Here is a 25,877-nt window from a genome sequence, read left to right as displayed (position 1 = left end):
TCCATTACTTTCCTTGTTATTGATGTTTTACTTATTATTGAGAGGTTGAATGGATTAGTGAGAAGGGACTGTTAGTTTTGACGTTGTTTGTGACCTCTGGTGCATTGGTACCAACTGATCTGACTAACTTAGTTGGGGTAGAGACTTCGCTGGGAACTGGAGAATACTAAATTAAAATAGCTGGGGGGAAAGCAGATATGGAGAATATATTGAGCTGGGGTAGAAGCTAGATGAAATTGGTCATAAAAGAGAAAACTGAAGCTCTCAGGTACTGAGAGAATAGTGTTAAGGAAGTCCTGTCCTAGACTTTTATGAACCAACTTGCATCACAAGCTTGCTGTATCAAGAGCCACAGTTACAAGCTGAATAAGAATCAGTTAAAGAGTGGTATGTGGCCAAGACACTTTTATGGAAATTGGTTTAGGATATTGCAAGTATAATTGACAGTTGCTTTTTGTCAATATGATTGCCATTCTTTCCTTAGGTGAAGATGATGAGTTACCTCAAGAGTTGTTATTAGGCAAACAACAGCTCAATGAATTAAGCAGTGAATCTGCCAAGATCAAAGCTATGGGCATCATGGACCGGGTATGTACCATATTCTAAATGCCTTGGAAGGAAAGGTTGGAGACAACTGTGATGGAAGAGATGCGCTGATGATCAATCCCCCAGTTGCAACATGTGTAAATATGTTGATTCAGTTTTCAAAATGGCCAATTGTGTCTCTCTTGTCCTATTGTCTGGGATTAGATTTTCTTTGATAAATTTAAAATAACCTGTTAATTAAAAACACAACTTATTTTTAAAGCAAGTGGCCAACATTGGTTAACATCTAAGCTAACATATGGAATTAAAGCTATTCCCCTTAATCTCAAACACGCATAACATGAAAACAATATACTCCCCTGGTTCACCAAGGGTCGATCAGGGTTAACCGATGGCTTTTCATAACTGCTGGGTTTCCTGCCGACTAAACTGAATCACTGACTGCAGAAGACTGATGGGAGGTGTCCAGTGCTGATTTAACATAACCTGGATTCATGTTGTTGAAAAATGTCACATTCTTTTCAGTTTTTACAAAGCAGTCGAACTAAGTAACATTCAACTCCTTTCACTACACGCAATGGCAGGCAATGGCCATCTCCAGTAAGAGACAATTGAACACTGCCCCTTGACATTTGGTGACTTTATCATTACTGAATCCCCACTGTCAACATCCTATGGGTTACCATTGACCAGAAACTCAGCTGGACTCACCATATAAATACATGGGTTACAAAACTCGGTCAGAGGCTATGCATACTGCAGCAATTAATTTGCAATATAACTTCCCAAAGCTACACGGCGCAAGACTGGAATGTGATGGAATACCCTCCACTTGCCTGGATGGGTGCAGCTCGAACAACTCTCGGTAATCTTGCCACCATCCAGCTTAAAACAGCCTGCTTGATTGGCACCATGTCATAAATATCCACTCTTCCCACCACCATACTTAGTAAAAGCAGTGTGTACTACCTATAAGATGCACTGTAGCAATTTACCAAAGATCCTTAGACCTCACTTTCCAAACCCATGACTACTTTCGTCTGGAAGCATGAGAGCACCACCACTTGCAAGTTCCCCTCTAAACCACTCACCAGCCTGACTCTGATATTATCCATCTAGCTAACAGCAGATGGACTGCAGTGGTTCAAGCAAACAGCTAGGCATGGGCAATAATATCTGACCCAGCAAACTATGCCTACATCCCAGGAGTGAATTTTTAAAAAAAATACAGCATTTAGAAACTCTTGTCACATTCCCAGGAATTTGTTATTGAGAATTTTAGGAGAGAGGTTTACAGCTTTTATGGTGTTTAATTTACTTGCCACTGTAAAGCACAATTCTGTTTAGTCAGGGTTGCTAGGCAACCATTAGGAAAGAGGCTCCCATGTTTTCAGAACCATGTTTTCTCGTAATTCAAGCAATAAGCCTCATTATTGGTTAGCTGTTTTCTCCAGCAGGTGGCTCAGATCAAACTGTTGACCTCCATCCTTGATAATACCCCTTTTAATGCAGAATACTTTAAAACCATTCTGTATTCCTCAATTTTCACATGTCTTGAAGTATAAATATGTATTCCCAACGAATTTCACTTCTGTAAATCAGATAGTGGGTTGACAGTCCAGCTGAAGGATATACTTGTTGAGATATACGTATCCAAGTATGCATGTGGATAGAGGCTGCCAAATCTGTGGTAGTGTTTATATTCTAAAGATGTCTCCTTCATTTGGACCACTGTTCAGCACTACAGAAGTGCTACACAGTAGTAAAAGCATGTGTCAGGAATGTTTCCAATTCTTGTTCAATGAAGAAAAGTTCTAGTTATACTTAATGCACACATTGATTCTTCGTGGAATGTTGTTGCTAGGTGAAGGATATTTGAAACCAATTCTATGGAAACTCTGAATTGGCCATAACTGATGCGCACCGAGTGGCCCAACTTTGAATCTGGCATTAGCTTGGTGGCTCATGCCCGAGCACTCGTCTGGTCCAACAGTGGGGGTTTTCAGTATACCCGAAACTTTTATGCTATCATTTCTTATGTGATGTAGTGGGTGTGGGCAAGGGATGTAAATTACATCACTAGATGCCAGTTTTTTTAAACACCACTGTCCTCAGAAATTGCTGTATGAAGGCAAATGTGGTTCACAGGTGACCATTTGTATGCCAGATAATAATCTGATCATTTACTTTCTCTGTTCATTATTTGTAGCTGCTATTGGAGTCATATTTCTACCAAAATGTTGCTCTTAGACATTTCACACTTTCTTCCTTATTGACAGCTTCCAACGGACAAGATGGTGAAAGTGTTAAGTATCTTGGAAAAGAACATACAGGATGGGGCCAAGCTTTCCACTTTGTTCAACCATGTGAGTTTTAAAGCACGTGTATGCATCTTAATAAATTCTTTTATAAGATAATGGTTACGATGTGGAGATCGAACCCCTCTGCTAATTAAAACTAACATCCCAGAAAAGCTCACTTTGCCTCATAATCTGCAAAAAGTGTGAGAGTGATTTCCACTATTTAAAGAAAAAGTAACAATTTATTTTTCTAATGCATAAGAGTGAACACTAAACAAAAACTCTTAACAAACCCGATCCCCCTTTATCTTAATTAATCAGTATCTGACCCCCAAGTCTATGAAAATACTGCTACAATAACACAATTATTAATGATGTTGAGGAAGTGCCAATGTTGGACTGGGGTGGACAAGGTTAAAAATCTCTCAACACCAGGTTATAGTCCAACAGGCTTATTCGAAAATACTAGCTTTCGGAGCACTGCTCCTTCGTCAGGTAGCTAGTGGGTCAGGATCTTGACACACACAATTATAGCACAAGATCATAATGTCATGCAGGTTATATTGATATACTGATCAAACCTAGATTGCTGTTAAGTCTTTCATCTTTTAGAATGGATTGCAGGTTTTGATTCATTAATATATAAATCCCAGAACTACTTTCAAGTCACATTCATGTCTTATGGACTTATAACTTAGGATTTTATTTAAAAAGGTAACATCTCCAGTCAGACTCTGCATTAAAGGTTTAAAGTTAGACTCTGTCTCTATCCCAATCTTGAGTCAGACTTTAATAAACATTTAATTAACATAACCTCTCAAAGCCCATACAGTCTCTTCTGCTGTATTCCTTCTGGTCTTCTGAATCTGCTGTTAGCTTCCGACCTCCTGATTTGCTGTCTTCTCCCTGGGTTTTCTTCTATGGTTTTTTTTACTGCGAGTGTCTTCCTACAAAATTCCCTGATACACACACTCGATTCTGATCTCCAACATCTGCAATCCTCAGTTTCTCTAAAGAGACCTTGGAGTGCAGGTTCATAGTTCCTTGAAAGTGGAGTCTCAGGTAATAGGATAGTGAAGAAGGCATTTGGTTTGCTTTTCTTTATTGGTCAGAGCATTGAGTATAGGAGTTGGGAGGTCATGTTGCAGCTATACAGGACATTGATTAGGCCACTTTTGGAATATTGTGTGAAATTCTGGTCTCCCTCCTATTGGGATGATGTTGTGAAGCTTGAAAGGGTTCAGAAAAGATTTACAAGGACGTTGCCAGGATTGGAAGATTTGAGCTTTTGGAGAGAGTGAATAAGCTGGGGCTGTTTGCCCTGGAAAGTCTACTTCAAAGACTGCAATTTCCCCTCCCATCTGGTGGTTGATGTATTCCAGTGCATCTCATCCACTTTCTGCACCTCTGCCCTCGAACCCCACTCCTCCAACCGCAACTCCTCCATCCTCTGCCATTTCTGCCACCTACAAACAGGCCCCACCACCAGTGATATATTTCCTTCCGCACCTCTACCTGCATTCCAGAAAGACCATTCCCTCCGTGACTCTTTTGTCATGTCTACTCCCCCCCGCCCCATCACTACCGACCCACCTTCACCTCCTGGCACTTTCCCCTCCCGTGGCAAGAATTGTAAAACCTGTGCCCACACCTCCCCCCTCCCCTTCGTCCAAGGCCCCAAAAGAGTCTTCCACATCAGTCAGAGATTTATCTACACTTCCACACACATCATTTACTGTATTCATTGCTCCTGAGGTGGTCTCCTCTACGTTTTGGGGAGACAGGATGCCTACTTGTGGAATGCTTCAGAGAACATCTCCAGGGCACATGCATTAAGCAACCCCACTGCCTCGTGGCCAAATACTTTAACTCCCACCCCCCATTGACATGCAGTCCTGGGCTGCCTCCATTGCCAAACCCTTACCTCCTGCCGCCTGAAGGCAGAATGCCTCATCTTCCATCTTGGGACCCTCCAACCATGTGGGATTGGTGTGGATTTTACCAGTTTCTTCATTCCCACCACCCCCACCCACCTTATCCCAGATCCAACCTTCCACCTCAGCTCCACCCTCTTGAAGTGTCCATCTTTTTTCCCCACCTTATTCGCTCCACCCTCCTCTCTGACCGGTCACCATTACCACCATCTTCATCTACCTATCACACTCTCTTAGCTATCTTTCCCCCAGCCCCCCCCCCCCCATTTATTTCTCAGCTTTCCCCCCCCCCCCCCCCCCAAGCCCACAAGCCTCATTCCTGATGAAGGGCTTATGCCTGAAACGTCGATTCTCCTCCTCAGATGCTGCCTGAGCAGCTGTGCCTTTTCAGCACCACGCACTCGACTCTGATCTCCATCATCTGCAGTCCTCACTTTCTCCCACAATGGAACAGACAATACTGGATTTAATGTTGTGCAATGAGGTAGACTTGATAAGGAAGCTAAAAGTGAAGAAACCCTTGGAGGTCAGTGAACATCCCATGGTTGAAGTTACTGTGCTATTTAAGAGGGAAAAGATAGAAAAATGGTATTACAGCTGAATAAAGGCAACTGCAAAGGCATGATGGAGCTGGGTAGAATTGACTGGGAGAGGAGCCTTGCAGGAAAGACAGTGGAACAGCAATGGCAGGAGTTTTTGGGAGTAACTTCAGAGAGACAGCAGAGGTCCATCCCAAGGAAAAAGAAGCACAGTACAGGGAGGAGGAGGCGGCAACCATGGCTGACTAGGGAAGTGAGGGATCGCATAAGAACAAAAGAGAAAGCATATAATGTGGCGAAGGGCAGTGGGAAAGCAGAGGATTGGGAAGCTTGCAAACACCAGAGGGCAACAAAAAAATTTAAATATGAGGGAAAGCTAACCAGTAATGTAAAGGAAGGCTGTAAGAGTCCCTTTAGATACATAAAGGGCAAAAGAGGCAAAAAGTGGACTTTGGGCCACTGGAAAATGATGCTGGAGAGATCACAGTGGGGAACAAGAAAATGGCTGAGGAACTGAATAATTACTTTGCGTCAGTCTTGATGGTGGAAGATATGAGTGATATCCCAAAAATTTGAGTGTGAGTCAGCAGAGCTGAGTAATAATGGGGCCAACACCAAGGAGAAGGTGCTAGAAAAACTGAATAGCCTGAAGGTGCATAAGTTGAAACATACAGAATACTGAATGGCCTGGACATAATGGATGTTGGCAAGATGTTTCCATTGGTAGGAGAGACTATTACCCAAGCACACAGCCTTAGAGTGAAAGGAATGCTTTTTAGAACCGAGATGAGGAGAAACCTCCTCGGCCAGAGTATGGTGAATCTATGGAATTAGTGGCACAGAAGAGCTGGGGAGGCCAGATCACTGAATATATTTAAGACCGAGATAGATAGGTTCTTGATTGTCATGAGGATCAAGAGTTATGGGGAGGAAGTGGGAGAATGGGGTTGAAAAATCTATTAGCCGTGATTGAATAGCGGAGCAGACTTGATGGTCTAATGCTTGATGGACTTGATGCTCCTATGTCTTATATGGTCTTTTAGATATGACTCTGCCAAGGGGAGATTTCACTTACTAACTTTTTTGCCCTAATCAAAGTATACATGGATGCTCGTGTTCCTAAAATAAAAGCAGAAGGTGCTGGAGAAACTTAACAGGTTAGCCAGCATCTGTGGAGAAGAAACAGTTAATGTTGCGTTGCCAATTCTCTCCCATTTTACTGAGTGACTCTGCTCCTCTAGTAAGATTTTTTAAAAGTTTCACCACCAAACTGTTACTTATTCTGAAATTCAAAAAACTCTGACTTCCAAAAACCAGCTGGTCCCGAGCACTTCGGATAAAGGATTGTGCACCTATATGTTCAAAGTTGAGATGTGTTTGCACAGGAGAAATGCAGTTTTATCATCACATCTAACACTTGAACGGCTAAGTATGATGATCTAGTCTTTTCAGTTTTGTCAGTCAACGTCAAAGTTTTTTCAGGGTGAAAAGTGATAGGACAGTTAAACATAGGGGAGATGCCGAAGGTCTGGAGGGTTGGTCATGTTGTCTCCCAGTACAAGAATGGTAGTAGGGATATTCCAGGTAACTACAGACCATGAGCCTGACATCGGTGGTGGGAAAGTTGCTGGAGAAGGTACTGAGGGATAAAATCTATTTATATTTGGAAAAGAATGGGCTTATCAGTGATAGGCAATATAGTTTTGTGCGGGGGAGATCGTGCCATACCAACTTAAGAGAGATCTTTGAGGATGTGACCCAAGTTGATAGTTGAAGGAAGGGCTATAGAGTTCTTTCATCTTTTAGAATGGTTTGCAGGTTTCGGTTCATTAAAAGTAATTCTGGGATTTACATATTAAGTCACATTTTCAAGATAACTTAAGATTTTATTTTAAAATATCTCAGCTCAGACAATGTATTGAAGCTCTGTGGTTAGTCTGTCTGTATCCCAATTTTGAGACAGACTGGTTCTATTTCCAAAGTAGGCATTTATAAAATGTTACATGGATTGATGAAGTAATATATTTGGGTGGTTGCATAACCCGAAACACTAACTTAGTGTCTCCCACCCATCCTCCTCCTCCTCCTAACCCAAAGCAAAAGGTTCTGTGTGCTGGGTTAGTAAGGTAATTTTTTATACAGTCTCTTTGGGAAATTAGAACAGTGGGAATGGTGGTTATAGCAGTTGAATGTTCCTCCTGTAGAATGTGGGAGGTAAGGGTCACCATTTGTGTCCTTGCTGACTTCATCTGTGGGAATTGCGCCCAACTCCAGCTCCTCGAAAATGTGTTAGAGAACTGGAGCTGGATGAACTTCGGATCATCTGGGAGACAGAGAGGGTTATTGAGAGGAGTTGCAAGGAGATAGTAACTACCTCAGGTACAAGAAAGAGGCAGATGGGTTACAGTCAGGGGATGGAAAGGGAACTGTCAGGCAGTGCAGGGAGCCCCTCTGGCCGATCTCCTCAATAACAAGCATACTGTTTTGGATATTTTTGGTGTGGGGCAAAGGGGTGGGGTCAATTACCAGGGGTAAGCGCCCATGGCGTACAGGTCTCTGGCACAGAATCTGTCCCTGTTGCTGAGAAGGGAAGGGGGAGAGGAGCAGAGCATTATTCATTGGGGACTCCATAGTTAGGGGGGATAGATAGGAGATTCCATGGGAACGAGAGTGTGTCTCAGTTGGTGCGTTGCCTCCCAGATGCCAGGGTCCGTGATGTCTCTGATCGTGTTTTTGGGATCCTTGAGAGAGAGGGGGAGCAGACCCAAGTCATGGTCCACATAGGCACCAATGACATAGGTAGGAAAAGGGATGGGGATTTAAGGCAGAAATTCAGGGAGTGAGTGTGGAAGCTTAGAGCTAGAACAAACAGTTTTAATCTTTGGTTTGTTGCCTGTGCCATGCGCTAGCAAGGCGAGGAATGGGGAGAGAGAGGAGTTGAACACGTGGCTACAGGGATGGTGCAGGAGGGAGGGTTTTGGATACCTGGATAATTGGGGCTCATTCAGGGATAGGTGGGACCTCTATAAACAGGACAGTCTTCACCTGAATCAGAGAGGTACCAATATCTTTTGGGGGCGACGGGGGAAGAGATTTGCTCAACTAAGAGATTTAAACTTAATCAGCAGGGGGATGGGAACCTAAATTGTAGTTCCAGTGTCCAGGAGATTGAGAGTAGTGAGGTCAGAAATGAGGTTTCAAGGTTGCAAGAGTTCACCAGCAAGCAGGAAGGTGGTTTGAAGTGTGTCTACTTCAATGTCAGGAGCATCCGGAATAAGGTGGGTGAACTTGCAGCATGGGTTGGTACTTGGCACTTTGATGCTGTGGCCATTTCGAAGACATGGATAGAGCAGGGACAGGAATGGTTGTTGCAGGTTCCGGGATTTAGATGTTTTGGTAAGAACAGAGAAGGTGGTAAAAGAGGGGGTAGTATGGCATTGTTCGTCAAGGACAGTATTATGGTGGCAGAAAGGACATTTGAGGACTCATTAGATTTAGATTAGATTAGATTACATTGCAGTGTGGAAACAGGCCCTTCAGCCCAACAAGTCCACACCGACCCGCTGAAGCACAACCCATCCATACCCCTACATTTACCCCTTACCTAACACTACGGGCAATTTAGTATGGCCAATTCATCTTTGGACTGTGGGAGGAAACCGGAGCACCCGGAGGATTCATAGGATGGGGAAGGAAACTGCAGGGGATGGGCACAATTGAAATGTGGAGCTCATTCAAGGAACAACTAGTGTGTGTCCTTGAGAAGTATGTACCTGTCAGGCAAGGAGGAAGTGTTCGAGTGAGGGATCTGTGGTTTACTAAAGAAGTTGAGTATCTTATCAAGAGGAAGAAGGAGGTTTATGTTAGGATGAGATGTGGCTCAGTTAGGGCACGTGAGAGTTACAAGTTAGCTAAGAAAGACTGAAAGATAGAGCTAAGAGGAGCCAGGAGGGGACATGAGAGGTAATTGGTGGATAGCATCAAAGAAAACCCTAGAACTTTCTATACATATATCAGGAGTAAAAGAAAAGACGAGAGAAAGATTTGGGCCAATTAAAAATAGTATTGGGAAGCTGGGCGCGAGTCCAAGGAGATAGGGGAAGTGCTAAATGAATATTTTTCGTCAGTATTCTGACTGGAAAAAGACAATGTTGTCGAGAATACTGAGAAGCAGGCTACTAGACTAGTAGCCACACACGCAGACAACAAGCAACATGAATTCGACTGGGACAACACTACTATCATAGGGCAAGCCAGACAGAGAACAGCCAGGGAATTCCTAGAGGCATGGCATTCATCCACAAACTCCATCAACAAACACATCGACCTGGACCCAATATACCAACCACTACAGCGGACAGCTGAAACTGACAACTGGAAGCGGCAGTGACACACCACTATAAATACCGGAGGAAACATCAAGGAAGCGCTTCGCAGGAGGCTCCCAAGTACTGATGATGTCGCCTAGCCAGGGGACGAAACGTTTGCAACAAAATTTTCCAGCTCCGCGAACAGAACCACAGCATATTGAGGGTGATTTAGCAGTTTAGATCAGAAATTGGCCAGCTGAAAGAAGACAGGGTGGTGGTTGATGGCAAATGTTCATCCTGGAGTTTAGTTACTAGTGGTGTACTGTAAGGAACTGTTTTGGGGCCACTGCTGCTTGTCATTTTTATAAATGACCTGGATGAGGGTATAGAAGGATGGGTTAGTAAATTTGCAGATGACAATAAGGTCGGTGGAGTTGTGGATAGTATCGCAAGATATTGCAGGTTACAGAGGGACATTAGCTGCAGAGCTGGCTGAGAGGTGACAAATGGAGTTTAAGGCAGTGGTTCACTTTGGAAGGAGCAACAGGAATGCAGAGTACTGGGTTAATAGTAAAATTATTGGTAGTGTTGATGAGTAGAGAGATCTGTGTCCATGTACGTAGATCCCTGAAAGTTGCCACGGTTGATAGGGTTGTTAAGAAGGCGTACAGTGTGTTCGCTTTTTTTGATAGAGGGATTGAGTTTCAGAGCCACTAGGTCATGCTGCAGCTGTACAGAACTCTGCTGTGGCTGTACCTGGAGTGTTGTGTACAGTTCTGGTCACCACATTATAGGAAAGATGTGGAAGCTCTGGAAAGGGTGCAGAGGAGATTTACTAGGATTTTGCCTGGTATGGAGGGAAGGTCTTATGAGGAAAGGCTGAGGGACTTGAGGCTGTTTTTGTTAGAGAAGAAGATTGAGAGGTAACTTAATTGAGACGTATAAGGTAATTAGATTGGGTGGACAGTGAGAGCCTTTTTCCTCCGATGGTGATAGCTAGCACGAGGGGAACATAGCTTTAAATTGACTCGTGACAGATATAGGACAGGTGTCAGAGGTAGTTTCTTTACTCGGTGATTAGTAGGGGCGTGGAGTGGCATGCCCGCAACAGTAGTAGAGTCGCCAATTTTGGGCATTTAAATGGTCATTGGATAAACGTATGGTTAAAACTGGAATAGTGTAGGATGAATTGATTCCACTTGGCGGCATGGTGGTTCAGTAGTTAGCACTGCTGCCTCACAGCACCAGAATCCCAGGTTTGAGTCCAGCCTTGGGTGACTGTGTGGGGTTTGCACATTCTCCCCGTTTCTGCGTGGGTTTCCTCCCACAGTCCAAAGATGTGCCGGTCAGGTGAATTGGCCATGCTAAATTGCCCATGGTGTTAGGTGCGTTAGTCAGAGGGAAATGGGTCTGGGTGGGTTACTCTTCGGAGGGTCGGTGTGGACTGGTTGGGCCGAAGGGCCTGTTTCCACACTGTAGGGAATCTAATAAAAATAAAACCTCGAGGGCCGAAGGACTTGTACTGTTATGTTTTATGACTGCCTGTAGGTTGTTTGCTTTTTGGGCAAAAATAGAATGTATCTGCAAATGCAAGTTCACCCCATACATACGTACGTGTGTCTGTGTGCGTGCATGTGAAAGTGTGTGTGTGTGAGTGAGAGTGCACATGGTGTGTTTGCTTGTGTGCATGCTTGGTAGATCATTTGCATGAATGTGATGGAGTGTAAGCCTGAGAGAGGGTGTTTGTGTGCCAGAGTGTGTGAGGGCTCTGTGTGAATGTGTGAGTATGTTAGTGTGTGTACTCACACCTACCACATACCCTCTGTTAGGCTTAAGCTCCATCACTCATGCATGCAAACACATGCGTGTGCTCTCTTTTGCTCCCTCTCTCTCTTCCCCACCCCTTTTGCCCTATCTCTCCCCGTCCCCCTCTCCCTCCACTTGCATGTGCGTGCTCACACAGACACACACATATCTAGTGTCTATAGGATGAATTTGCTTTTGCAGGATTGTATATGTAGATGCGTTCTATTTTCGCTCAGAATGCACACAAACTGTAGACAGTCAATCTATGTGAGATTTTATAAATTCCTACTTTGCAAATAGAACAAGTCTGACTCAAGGTTGGTATACAGACCAACTCTAACCTCACACCTTCAATACATTGTCTGAACTGCAATGTCACTTTTTTCATACAACCCTAAGTTATCTTGAGAATGTGACTTATAAGAAGTTCTGGGATTTACATATTAATGAACGGAAACCTGCAACCCATTCCAAAAGATGAAAGACTTAACAGCAACCTTGGTTTGTGCAATATGTCGTTTTAACTGCATGACGGTGATCTCTTGCTGTAAATTCTGTGTCATGATCCTGCTCCACTAGTTAGCTGATGAAGGAGCAGTGCTGTGAAACAAGTACTTCCAAATTATCTATAACCTGGTGTTCTGAAATTTCTCACCAAGGTACTATACGGCTGCAGGAGGAAATCTTTACTCCTGTTCCCCTTGATGAATTTTAGGGGAAGGGCTCCCTCTACTGTTTCTGTATAATTCTGCAGGCACTAGTTTCTTTGCCTTCATTGTGCCATTAAAGAAGCTGCTGCTTTATAATTTATTGAGGTTGCTTATTGAAGGCTTAGTACAAGTGTACAAAACTGATATTACAAATGTTGTAAATCTGAAATAAAGCTTGAAAAGCTTGGAATTATTCAGATACCATGGAGCAAGGACAATAGCTAATACCATAGCTCTGTTGAAAGGTCATGGACCTTAAATGTTTGTTCTGTTTGACTTTGTACAGACGTTGGCTTAATTGAGTTTTTAAGCTTTTACTGTTTCTATTTCAAATTTTAAGATAAGAGATTATAAAAAGAGAAGGAATACACCTTTTGGAACCTAAGACCATAAGATGGAAGAACAGAATTAAACCTTAGGTCTATTGTGTCTGTTCTACCATTTTATCATGGTTGATATGTTTCTCAGCTCCATATTCCTGCCTTCCCTTGATCCCTTTACTAATCAAGAATCTGTCGGTCTGTCTTAAATCCACTCAATGGCTTGGCCTCCACGGCTCTGCCAGTGAATTCTACAGATACCCATCAAGCCTGCTCTGCCATTCAAGAAAATCACAGCTGTTCAGATAGTGGCATTAATATTGCTGTTACCTGTCTCTCTTTGCTTACCCCCAACGTTGTCAATTAAAAATCTGTATTACTTGGCATTTAATGTAAATTCAACGACCCAGCCTCCACTGCATTTGTTGGAAATGCAAAGACTAATAGTCCCTGAAGAGAAGAAATGTCTTTTTGTTTGATTTGGGAAATTCTTTATTTTTTAAACTGTGCTTCCTAGTTTTTAAATTTCCCCACAGAGGAAACAACCTTTCAGCAATTTATCCTGTCAAACTGTCCTCTATGAAAATTGTACAAAATGCTACTTCTGTCATGCCACAAATTCCCTACAGTTGCAGCAGGATTACAATATTCTATTCCCCTTGCTTTCCTAATGACTATCTCTCAACAAACCTTGTCTCCTAAATGGATATTATTTTTCCCCTGCAGTATTTTCTCCAATAATTTCCCTACCACTGGTGTCAGACTCATTGGTCTACAGTTCCCTGCTCAATCTATACCACCCTTCTTGTAAAGTAGATCCACATTAGCTATCTGCCAGTCTTCTGGCACTCTGTCTTTGACAATAACTCACTGAAGGCTAACCTGCAGGTTCTGCAAACCCTTAGGAAGGCTAATGGAACGTTAGCCATTTTCACAAAACAATTTGAGTTCAGGAGTAGTGCAATCCTGCTTTAATTGTATAGGAACTTGGTTGGACTGCACACTGAATACAGTGTGCAGTTTTTATCTCCTTACCTCAGGAAATATGATGCTGCCAGAGAAGGAGTGCATCACAGCCTGACATAGAATAAAAGTTGAATGTTAAGACCCTGGAAAGTACTGGTGATAGAAGGATCTTGGTGTGCATATTCATAGATTGCTGAAGGTAACAGGGCAGGTAGTTCAAATGTTTAAGGTGGCATATAGGCTGTTCACAATATATTCATGATTCAGATGAAGGAATTAAATGTAATATCTCTAAGCTTAAGCTGGGTGGAAGAGTGAGCTATTAAGAGGATGCATACAAGTTTCAGTGAGATTCGGACTGGCTGAGTGAGTGGGCGGGTGCTTGGCAGATGCAGTATAATGTGGAAAATGTGAGGGTTTCCACTTTGGGGCCAAAAACAGGAATGCAGATTCTAATCTGAACGGTCATAACTTGAGAGGGGAATGTGCAATGAGACCTGGGTGTCTTTGTACACCAGTCACTAAAGATAAGTATGCATATGCGGCACGGTGGCACAGTGGTTAGCACTGCTGCCTCACAGTGCCAGAGACCCGGGTTCAATTCCCGCCTCAGGTGACTGACTGTGTGGAGTTTGCACGTTCTCCCCGTGTCTGCGTGGGTTTCCTCCGGGTGCTCCGGTTTCCTCCCACAGTCCAAAGATGTGCAGGGCCGGGTGAATTGGCCATGCTAAATGGCCCGTAGTGTTAGGTAAGGGGTAAATGTAGGGGTATGGGTGGGTTTCGCTTCGGCGGGGCGGTGTGGACTTGTTGGGCCGAAGGGCCTGTTTCCACACTGTAATCTAATCTAATCTAATGCAGTAAGCAATAAAGAAGACAAATGATATGTTGGCCTTCATACTGAGAGGATTTGAGTAGATATGTGTTGCTGTAATTATAGAGGTTTCCGGTAAGACCATAACTGGGATATTTGGTCTCTTTTATCTGTGGAAGGATGCACTTGCTAGAGAGGGAATGCAGTGAAGGTTTACCAGACTGATCATAACTTGGTTAGCTCATCTCAAAATTCATTAGATATCTATCCTTCTGGTATGGTCATGCTGACTACCCTGTTCCAACCTTGCCTCTCTAAATGAAGATTACTTTCCTCCTTCAGAATTTTCTCCAATAGACTCTCTATCAGTGATATGACTCACTGGTCTATAAATTGCTAGGTTATCTCTACCACCCTTCTTGAAAAGTGGAACTAAAGATATAGGAGCAGAATTGACCAAGGAGCAGAATTAGGCCATTTGGTCCGTCAAGTCTGCTCTAACATTCGTTCTGGTTGATATGTTTCTCAACCACATTCTCCTGCCTTCTCCCTGTAACCTTTTGATGCTCTTACTAATCAAGAACCTATCCGTCTCTACCTTAAATACACTCGATGAAATCTGTGGAGGCCATGAGTTCCACAAATTTATCACCCTCTGACTGAAGAAATTCCTCCTCTTGTCTTTTCTGAACTGTTGTGACTTCATCCTGGCACTGTGCCCTTGAGTCATAGTCCCTCCTCCTTATCTATATCTATTGTATCCAGGTCTTTCAGTATTCTGTAAGTTTCAGTGAGATTCCCCCTCATCCTACTGAACTCCCCTGTATAGAATCAGAATCCTCAACATTCCTCATAATTTCAGCCTTTGATCATTCTTGTAAACCTCCGCTGGTCTCCTGCAATTCCAGCACATCCATCCTTAGATAAGGACTCAAACTTGTTCTCCATATTCCAAATAAGGTCTGATCAGAGACTTATTACAGCCTCTGCAGTGCATCTCTGCTCTTGTATTCTAGCCTTCTCAAAATGAATGCTAACATTGCATTTGCCTTCCTAACTGCCAACTGAACCTGAATGTTAACCTTAAGAGATCCCGAAGTAGAATTCCGAATCCTTCTGATTTAGACTTCCAAAGCTTTTCTCCATTTAGAAATTAGTCTGTGCATCCATTCTTCCTACCGTAGTGCACAATCTCTCATTTTCGCACATTGCATTCTATCTGCCACTTCTTTTGCCTTCTGTGTCCAAGTTCTTCTGCAGCCTCTCTGCTTACTCAGTACTATCTATCCCTGCACCTACCTTTGTGTCTTCTTCAAGCTTATTAACAATGTTCATGGTTCCTCCATCCAGATCATTAATGTATAAAGTGAATAGTTATAGTCCTAACACTGACCCCTGTGGAGCTTCATTAATCACTGGCTGCCATCTTGAAAAGGGCTCCTTTCTCCTGCTGTCTGTCTTTTGTCAGTCAGCCAATCCTTTATCCAAGCCAGTACCTTGCCCCTAACCCCAGGGACTGTCCTTTTATTTAGCAGCCTTCTGTGTGGCAACTTGTCAAAAGGTCTTCTGGAATGCAAATAGATTAGATCCACTTGCTCTCCTTTGTTTAACCTGATTGTTAACTCCTCAAAGGAATTCAGATTTATCAGGCATGACATCCTCTTGATGAAGCTATGCAGACTTGGCCTATTTCATCATGCACTTCCATGTACTCCATAATCTCATCCTTAACGATGAATACTAAAATCTTACCATAATAACTGTCCTCTAGTCTTCTGGCACCTTGTCTTTAGCTAAAGAGGAGTTAAAAATTTAGGTCAGGACTCCTGAGATTTCTTCCCTTTGCTTCCACAGCACCTTGGGATGCAACTCATCCAGACTTGAGGATTTGTTGACTTATGAACTTTCAGTACAACCTGACTTCCTATGTCATCTGCTCAAGAATCTGTCTATGTTCCTGAATTCTGAGCCTGCATTCTTGTCATAAGTAAAGACCAGTTAATTTCTCATTTAATACTCTACTAGTGACACCTGGCTCGATGCAAACAGTTCTCCCTTAGTCCCTAATGGGCTCTCCTCGATCCCTGGTTATTCTCTTCCCCTTGATGTACTTGAAGTATATTTTGGGATTGTTCCTAATCTTGCCCACCAGTGTTTTTTTTTCATATCCCTCTTTGCTCTCCTAATTGCTTTCTTATGTTCTGCTCTGCATTTTCTGTACTTCTCCATCAAGGAGTGCATTTGGCTGATTGTGTCTGCACTGGTTCTGTTACTACTGCTAAACTCCTGTCTGTTACTCATATCCCGGCACACTACGTTCATCCACATAATCATTCAATGCCCTCTTGAATGCCTTAACTGAACTTGCCTCCTCCACATTTCCAGGCAGTGCATTTAGCACACTAATTACTCGCCTTGTGAGAAAGGTTTTTTTTGTCACCCTTTTTTTGCAAATGGCTTTAAAACCTATGTCCCCTTGTTCATGATCCTTTTGAGCAGGAACAATTTCTCCCTATTTACTCTATCCAGCCCACTCATGATTTTGAAGACATTTCAAATTTCAGTCAACCACCTTCTCTCCAATGCAAACAGTCCCAACTTCTTATACTCATAACAAAAGTTTCTCATTCCTGGAATCAATCTTGAAAATCACTGCTGCATTCTTTCCAATACATTCATTTCTTTCCTAAATGTTGCATCTACAACTGTACACAATGCTCCAGCTAAAGTCTGACGAGTGTCTTCTACAAATTCAACATTACCTTCTTGCTCTTGTACTCTATACCCCTATTAATAAAACCAAGAATGCAATGCTTTACTAATTAACCTTCTCCACTGGTCCTACCACAATCAATGATCTGTGCAAATAAATGCTCTGGTATCTCTGCTCCTGCAGCCCTTTTAGGATCCTATCCTTTATTTTATATTGTCTTTCGATGTTCTTTGTTTCATCCTACATTTCTCTGCCTTGTATGTCATTCACCACTTATTAGCCCATTCTGTCAACTTGTTAATATCCTTTCGGAGTTTCACATGGTTCTTCTGACAGTTACTAATTTCTAAGTTCAGTGTCATCTTCATGCTGACTAAGACTGCATTTATTGTCCACTCTTAAACTGTCAAGAGGGCAGCTAGGAGTGAACCACTTCAAAGTATAGAAGAGACCATTTAGCCCATTGAGTCTGTACCGACAAAGTTATGCCAAATCTACACAAGTGCCACTTACCAGCATTTAGCCCATTGCCTTGAATGTAATGACATTTTGATGTGTACATCCAAGTACCCTTTTAAAGGTTGTGAGGTCACCTGCCTGAACTACCCTCCCAGGCAGTCCATTCCAAATTCCCACTACCTGGGTGAGAAAAGGTAGTGGGAATCTCCATCAAATCTCCATCTAAACTGCCTACCTTAAAATTAATCCCTCTTGTAATTGACATTCAAATAAAGAGGAACAGCTGCTTTCTATCAATCCTCGTAACCTTGTGCACCTTTGTCAAACTCCATGCACCCCCAACTTCAGCTTCTTTGCTGTGGGTCTCGAGTCATGTGTGGGCCTAACCATGGTTGGCAGATTTCTTCCCTAAAGGACATTTGTAAACTAACTGGGTTTTTAACAGCAATCAACAGTTAAGAGGTCACGTTTAGGCTATTTTGTAATTCTGGAATGTTGTTGATTTCAAATTACCCAGTTTGTGCGAAGATTTGTAGCTCGGGTGCTCGTTGTTGTGGTTCTGTTCGCCAAGCTGGAAGTTTTTGTTGCAAACGTTTCGTCCCCTGGCTAGGCGACATCATCAGTGCTTGGGAGCCTCCTGCGAAGCGCTTCTTTGATGTTTCCTCCGGTGTTTATAGTGGTCTGTCCCTGCCGCTTCCGGTTGTCAGTTTCAGCTGTCCGCTGTAGTGGTTGGTATATTGGGTCCAGGTCGATGTGTTTGTTGATGGAGTTTGTGGATGAATGCCATGCCTCTAGGAATTCCCTGGCTGTTCTCTGTCTGGCTTGCCCTATGATAGTAGTGTTGTCCCAGTCGAATTCATGTTGCTTGTTGTCTGCGTGTGTGGCTACTAAGGATAGCTGGTCGTGTCGTTTCGTGGCTAGTTGATGTTCATGTATGCGGATTGTTAGCTGTCTTCCTGTTTGTCCTATATAGTGTTTAGTGCAGTCCTTGCATGGTATTTTGTACACTACATTCGTCTTGCTCATGTTGGGTATCGTGTCCTTCGTTCTGGTGAGTTGTCTGAGCGTGGCTGTTGGTTTGTGTGCCGTTATGAGTCCTAGGGGTCGCAGTAATCTGGCTGTCAGTTCCGAGATGCTCCTGATGTATGGTAGTGTGGCTAGTCCTTTTGGTTGTGGTATGTCCTCGTTCTGTGGTCTTTCTCTTAGGCATCTGTTGATGAAGTTGCGCGGGTATCCGTTTTTGGCGAATACCTTGTATAGGTGTTCCTCTTCTTCTTTTTGCAGTTCTGGTGTACTGCAGTGTGTTGTGGCCCTTTTGAATAGTGTCCTGATGCAGCTTTGTTTGTGTGTGTTGGGGTGGTTACTTTCATAGTTTAGGACTTGGTCTGTGTGTGTGGCTTTCCTGTATACCCTTGTAGTGAATTCTCCGTCTGGTGTTCTCTGTACCATCACGTCTAGGAATGGGAGTTGGCTATCCTTTTCTTCTTCTCTCGTGAATCGGATTCCTGTGAGTGTGGCGTTGATGATCCGGTGTGTTTTTTCTATTTCCGTGTTTTTAATGATTACAAATGTGTCATCGACATATCTGTCCCAGAGTTTGGGTTGAATTTGTGGTAGGACTGTACCACAAATTACTCAATCTGCCAAGGTGGGATTGCAGTCCTTTTTCCCCCCAGGTCATTAACCTGGGATGTTGGGTTACTAATTATCTTTGCCCGACTGTTTTTCATTTTTGTCTTTACTGATCTATCATTACGCTGGATTTCCCAGTTCATTCCAGCCAACTTCCACGCTGTCTTAAATTGGCCTTATTAAAGTTTAAAATGCTTTCTTTCTCCCCCAGTCTTTCTCTTTCCCCCCCCCCCCCTTCAAATTGATTGTAAAGTTCAGTCACATTCAGATCACCATTGACTAGGAGTACCTTTACCATGAGGTCATTCATCCTGATTCATTATCAGAACTAATGCAATCTGATCTCTGGTTGATTGTCAAACATGCTGGTGAACGAAACTGTTCCGAATACATGCCATGAACTTCTTTGTTACAGTGCTTAAAATTAGTTTGACCAGAGTGCTGCAGAGTTTGATCAGTTCTTTTATTAGGTATTCCATTTGGGAACTTAAAACAGAAATTAGAGCAGAAAGGGGGCTTGAAAGGATAATGACTGGTAAAATAAAGGAAATTTGAAGTTTTTTTTTAACCTGTAAAAGGACAACTAGGAAATTAGGGTCCATCAAAGACCACAGTGGTAATTTGTGTTGGAGCTGGAGTATGTAGTAGGGTTCCAAATTAATACTTTGTATGTTGGTGTACACAAGTGAGAAGGACGATGCATGTATGTTAAAAAATCAAGTAGAAAAACTTTGATATGCTTTAAGTTAACTTACTACTCAGAACTTCCTCTGTGTCTCTGGCAGGCTTAAAAGTGTACACATATCCAGGGCTGGGTGAGATGTATCACAATCTGTTGAAAGAGGCAAGGGAGGTAATAGCAGGAGCACTTGTAATAGTTTTTAATTTCTCTCGACTACAGGAGAGGTGGTGGACTGGAGGGCAGCCAGTTTGGTACCATTATTCAAGAAGGTAGCAAATGATAAATTTAGGAAACTACGGGCCAGTCATTCTGACCTCATTGGTGGGGAAACATTTGGAAGCAATTCTGAGGGAGAGAATTAATCTGTACTTGGAGAGGCAGAGTTTAACCAAGAATCTTAAGAATCGTTTTGTTAGGGGGAGGTCATATCTGACCAACTGGATCAGAGGGACCTTAGTATACATGTACATTAGTCCCTAAGGTAATGGGACTGATAGATAAAATGCTTAAGAAGGCATATGTATAATACCTTTATTAGAATCATAGAAACCTATAGTTTAGAAGCAGGCCATTCAGCCTGTTGAGTCTCTGAAGAGCATTCCACCCAAACCCAACCCCTACACTAGATCTGTAACCCTGCATTTTCCATGCGTAGTCCACTGAACCTGAACACTATGGGCAATTTAACATGGCCAGTCACTTAGCCTGCACATCTTGAGACTGTGGGAGGAAGCCCATGCAGACACTGGGGGCAAGTGCAAACTCCACACAAACAGTTACCCAAGATCCAATCAAACCTGGGTCCCTGCGCTGTGAAGCAACAGTGCTAACCATTCAGCCACCGTGCCGCCCCTTGAAACATAGAATTTAATCACAAGGAGGTTAGAGTGGAATTATTGTATTGTGTGCAGTTTGGGTATCCACACAGGAGAGGTGTAATTGCACTAGACAGAATGCAGAGGCCGAATAGGGACCTGATTGAGATGTATGAAGTCATGTGGAGACAGGGTACACAGGAAGGAACCTTTTCCCTTGGAAGATAAATCAGTGACCAAGGGGCAGGAGGTTGAGGTAATGTGAGGAATTTGTTTTTCATTCAGAGGGTGGGTGCGAATCTAAAATTCACTGCCTGTAAAGGTGGTAGAGACAGAGAACCTCAATATTTAGTTATTTAGATGCACTTGCAATGTTAAGGACCCAATGCTGGAAAATGGCTGTTTTTGTCACGCACAGACTTGGGAAGCCCAGGGCCTTTTTCTGTGCTTTCGGCCTCTGGGATTCATGTTTTGGCAATGTAGCTCCTAGTTTGTTATTTTTACATTAAACTGGTTGGGTGTATTAAACCTTTTAAGTTGCTTGTTCTGTAAGATTTTGTTGTATTGCTGGTAAAATAGTTGTGTGTAGATAGTGGATTAGTGCTGCTTAATATCCTACTGTTTGAATAATGTGTCAGCATTATCCAGTTGTGCGCAATAACGAGACGCTTTTGGAATGATAGTCTGTGCTTTGGTGCAGTAAAGAAGAAAGAGGTTTGTTGAATTTTGATTATTGCATTACTATGGCTTTGAGCTTGTACCCAGTCTCATTCCAAATGAGATGTTGCAAGAGCTGCAATGATCTATCATAGAACATTAATTACAAATTACTATTACAAAGAAATCTGGGGCAGTCGGAAGAAGAATTAACATTGAAATCCTTGTTGTTTTGCAGGACAATGAAACAGAAGATGAGGAGAAGCTATGGAGAGAATTGATCTTAGAACGAGTGACAAAATCAGCCGATGCTTGCTTGACTGCGTTGAACGTTATGACATCTCCAAATATGTCTAAAGGGGTGTATATTGATGATGTTATTGAGAGGGTGATCCAGTTCACCAAATTCCACCTACAAAACACACTGTACCCACAGTATGACCCCGTTTACAGAATCGATCCACATGGCTCAGGTCAGTGGCCATCTTTAATGTCTCCACTTAAGTAGCAATTAGTGGTGCTATAAATTCTCAGCATTTGTTCCGTTGAATATATTACACTAGCAACTTGACCTTCTTTTCCTTAGCAATGAGTTGCCAATTTTGAAAACAAATCCACACGGAATTTATGCTAAGTCTCAATGTGTGGTGAGAAATGGCTCTGGTTTTAAGCTGAAGAAAATCAGAAGTTCACACTTCTCCTTAAACTTCAAATGTAACAAGTTAAAAATCGTACAACCCCAGATTATAGTCCCAACAGGTTTATTTGGGAGCACTAGCTTTTGGAGTGCTGCTTCTTAAGGCAACACAGGTCAATGGGTGAGATTTTCAACTTTATAGAAAGAAAAACTTATATTTTAGAGCACCTTTCACTACTTGAAGACTTGCAAAATGCTTTGCAGACTCTTAAGTACTTTTAAAGTGTTTTTATTCATTGTTGTAATGTGGAAAGATGGCACTTCCAACAGTGCGGTACTCTTTCATTACTGAATGTCAGTCTACATTATAGGATCTGATTTCTATATTGGACTTTGAACAAATGATCTTTTGGTTTGTTGGTATAGTGCTAACACTGCTTTAATACTTCAGTTGTCCTCCTTGTGATTTGTTTCATGGCCTTTGATTTTTCTGTGTGTCAATATGAAAATCTTGATCAAAGTTCTTTTTGCAACATTGCTGACAATGAGGAAGAGGTAGGGGACACAGACTGAATGTATGTTGGTCAGATTAATGAGAAATTTTATTGGGAATTGTGGTTTTGAGTGTACAGATGATCTGCAATACTATGATAAACCTGTACCTCAGCAAATATCCTTACTGACATTCTTTCATCATGTGCTAAAATCCACTTCTGTCTTAATATAAGTCATGTCACTGATAACTTTTATGTGCTTGTCTCTCACAGTGATGTCTAAACACCATGAGGAGAATCGTTTTCACTCAAGTAAGTGAATGCACTCTCTCTGAAATGATCCCTGAAGATTGGGGAAAAACACCATAATGCACAGTGGGAATTATTGTTCTTCATTACTGATGCAATGTGAGAAAATGTAATTTGTAAAGGCATCCACTGAGGCTCAAGTTTGTTAATTTGTTTTTCATGAGGTAATGGTTGAATGGTCCAGGTAATGAAAATGTGGAATTACTGAATAGTGTAGTACATGTATCACGCTTTTCTCTGTATTACGCTTTTCTCTGTATCAGATGGACAATTGCTGTAAGGATATTAATGTAAATTTGATCACTGCACCTCATGGAGTTATACTAAGCGATCAGGTGCAGATTGTTGTTCTTACCTCAAATTAGTAGAAGTTCAGGCAGTGAGAATGCTGCGTCACAACCTGAATAGATCCAGGGATAGATAAGAAAATCCTGTTGTCAGAGTCAGAGTGGTCACAGTCTACTTTGGGTACAGTTCAGATTGCAGTACATTCATTAGCATATTACAAATATAACGTAGACAAAGAGCATTTACATTTTAGATTGGATTAGATTCCCTACAGTGTGGAAACAGGCTCTTCAGCTCAACCAGTCCACACCGACCCTCCGAAGAGTAACCCACCCAGACCCATTTCCCTCTGACTAATGCACCTAACACTGGGCAATTTAGCATGGCTAATTCACCTGACCGGCACATCTTTTGAATTGTGGGAGGAAACCCACGCAGACACTGGGAGGATGTGCAAACTCCACACAGACAATCACCCGAGGCTGGAATCGAACCTTGGACCCTGGTGCTGTGAGGCAGCAGTGCTATCCACTGAGCCACCGTGCCGCCCTTTTTTATTAGATTAAACTTGCTGAGCGATCTTAAAATGGAATTTTCCAGAAAATAATTCAATCTGAGAGAAAGTGCTTTAATAGCTTCCTATGTTATTGTTAGACCTGGGTGACTTTTTAAAATATCATTTGCAATATTATTTTCTCTTGAATATTGGAAACAAAACCTTTTGAATAAATTTTCAAATTAAATAGCTTTATTGAAATCTATTGACTATTGCCGATGAGAATTCAGACGAATGAGGGGACATCTTATAGAAGCGTACAAAATTATGTAGGGAATCGATAAAATAGAAATAGATAGGCTGTTCCCACTGGTGGGGTGAGACTAGGACAAGAGGAAGCAAGTTTAGAATTGAACTGAGAAGGAACTTCTTCACCCAGAGGGTTGTTAATCGATGGAATTCCTTGCCCAGGGGAGTAGTTGAAGCTACTTCAGTAATTGTTTTTAAAGCTAAGGTAGATACTTTTTTGAAAAATAAAGGAATTAAGGGATATGATGAAAACATGGGTAAGTGATACTGAGACCACAAAAAGATTAGCCATGATCTTATTGAGTGACAGAGCAGGCTCGAAGGGCCAGGCGGCCTACTCCTGCTCCAAGTTCTTATGGTCTATGTTTTTATTGGCATATTGAGGTGGAAACTTCATTTTTGTATGTGATCTTGCTCTATCACTTGCGTTCCTATTTTTGTGCCCTGTCACAAAGCTGGTCTTTTTTCTAAAAACTGTTCCTTTTTTCAAGGATACTGGATCCTTGGTTTTTGTTCAGAGGAGTTGTAAACCACTCCGGTTCCGAATTGACTGGTTTGGTACAGAGATGAAAGGCCGTTTTGTTTATATGTACACAGATGTAACTTTAGGTCAAAACTTATGTTTTAGAAGTGACCAGTATAATGACAGGAGAGTGGTCAGTCCTAGAAACTGAAGTTTTGGTTATTAGTCACTTTAGCAGTGGGTTGTGTGGAAACAGGCTGCTAGACACTCTCTCCTTCCACTCTTCTAGCTTCGATCTGTAAGCCTTTGTTTCATTTTTATTTTGTTTAAGGGGTTTGCTTATTGAGACTGTTGTGTATATTCAGAACAGCATAATTAAGTCTAGTTTGGATAAACTGAGTTCTGTAGGGGTTCTTTATTCTGTTCTTTGTGTTTCATTGTGTAATTTTGCGAATACATTTTTGCCTGTTTTAAAAGCTGGTAGTCAATCTAGCTAACTTACTCGGGTAGCTTTCATTGTCCACTTACCAAAACAAATTGCAACGTTATGGTCTGGGCTGTCTGCTTAAGAATGTTTTGAGTGGTCTGGCCTAGTCCATAACAACCCATTTTAGGAACCTAAGAACAGAATAGGCCATTCAGCCCACTGAGTCTGCACTGACATTTAATACAATAATGGTTGATTTGAACACTTCAGCTCCCTTTACCATTTGCACTACTGATAATCAAAAGCGTATTTGCCTCAACTTTAAGTATATTCTAGAGAATTCCAAAGATTTACCACCCCTCTCTGTTCTAAACAAATATCACGTTATATCTATCCTAAATGGCAGCCTATTGGTTTTGTACCATGACTTGAGTTTTTGAAGTCCTTTTACGTTTATTTAACCTGGAAATACTTTGACATCATAGCTGCTTGGTCTGAGTTTATTTTACTACTGTCAAAAGGACTGAAATGAATCCGTTGTTGTACTGTGTGACTGATGCGGCAAAGGGACTTCACAGCTACCAGTATTGATCGTTGGGGATTGCCACACATTCACATACTGACATGTTATCTTTTCAATTAGCTTTGACAAATTTTGGTTAAGGAGATTCCAAAGGCATTTTACAAATACATTAAGGATAAGAGGGTAATTAGGGATAGAGTAATGCCCCTCAAAATTCAGCAGGACACCTATGTGTGGAGCAGCAGCAGCAGATGGGGAGATACTAATGACTATTTTGCATCAGTGTTTATTATGGAGAAGGGCGTGGAAGATATAGAATGTGGTGACATATTGAAAAATGTCTATTACTGAGGAGGGGGTGCTGGATGTCTTGAAACGCATAAAAGTGGATAAATCCCCAGAACCTGAACTGTATCCTCAAACTCTGAGAAGCTAAGGAAGTGATTGCTGGGCCTGCTGTGAGATATTTGTATCATTGATAGTCATAGGTGAGGTGCCGGAAGACTGGAGGTTGGCTAATGTGCCACTGTTTAAGAAGGGTGGTAAGGAAAAGCCAGGGAACTATAGACCAGTGAACCTGGCATTGATAGTGGGCAAGTTGTTGGAGGAAATCCTGAGGGACACAATTTACATGTTTTTAGAAAGGCAAGGATTGATTAGGGATAGTCAGCATGGCTTTGTTCATAGAAAATCATGTCTCACAGACTTGATTGACTTTTTTTTTGAAGAAA

At 42.1% G+C, this 25,877-nt stretch overlaps 1 protein-coding gene across 4 annotated transcripts in view; it reads left to right on the top strand.

Annotated features, from left to right (window-relative positions):
- Positions 1-25,877, top strand: part of LOC122556264 (nipped-B-like protein) — a 547,720-nt gene that overhangs the window by 263,412 nt on the left and 258,431 nt on the right. For all 4 annotated transcript variants that reach the window (XM_043702901.2, XM_043702895.2, XM_043702914.2 and 1 more), the window contains 4 exons: positions 485-588; positions 2,826-2,912; positions 21,439-21,673; positions 22,605-22,643. In XM_043702901.2, coding sequence (XP_043558836.2) covers positions 485-588; positions 2,826-2,912; positions 21,439-21,673; positions 22,605-22,643 — 465 coding nt within the window. The remainder of the gene's footprint in view (positions 1-484; positions 589-2,825; positions 2,913-21,438; positions 21,674-22,604; positions 22,644-25,877) is intronic.

Source organism: Chiloscyllium plagiosum, unplaced genomic scaffold, assembly GCF_037043375.1.
Source record: "Chiloscyllium plagiosum isolate Xiang-an unplaced genomic scaffold, Cpla_swu_hap1 HiC_scaffold_2, whole genome shotgun sequence".
NCBI classification, from domain to species: domain Eukaryota; kingdom Metazoa; phylum Chordata; class Chondrichthyes; order Orectolobiformes; family Hemiscylliidae; genus Chiloscyllium; species Chiloscyllium plagiosum.
The sequence above is the reverse complement of the archived record's forward strand: the minus strand, read 5'-3'. Positions and strand labels throughout refer to the sequence as shown.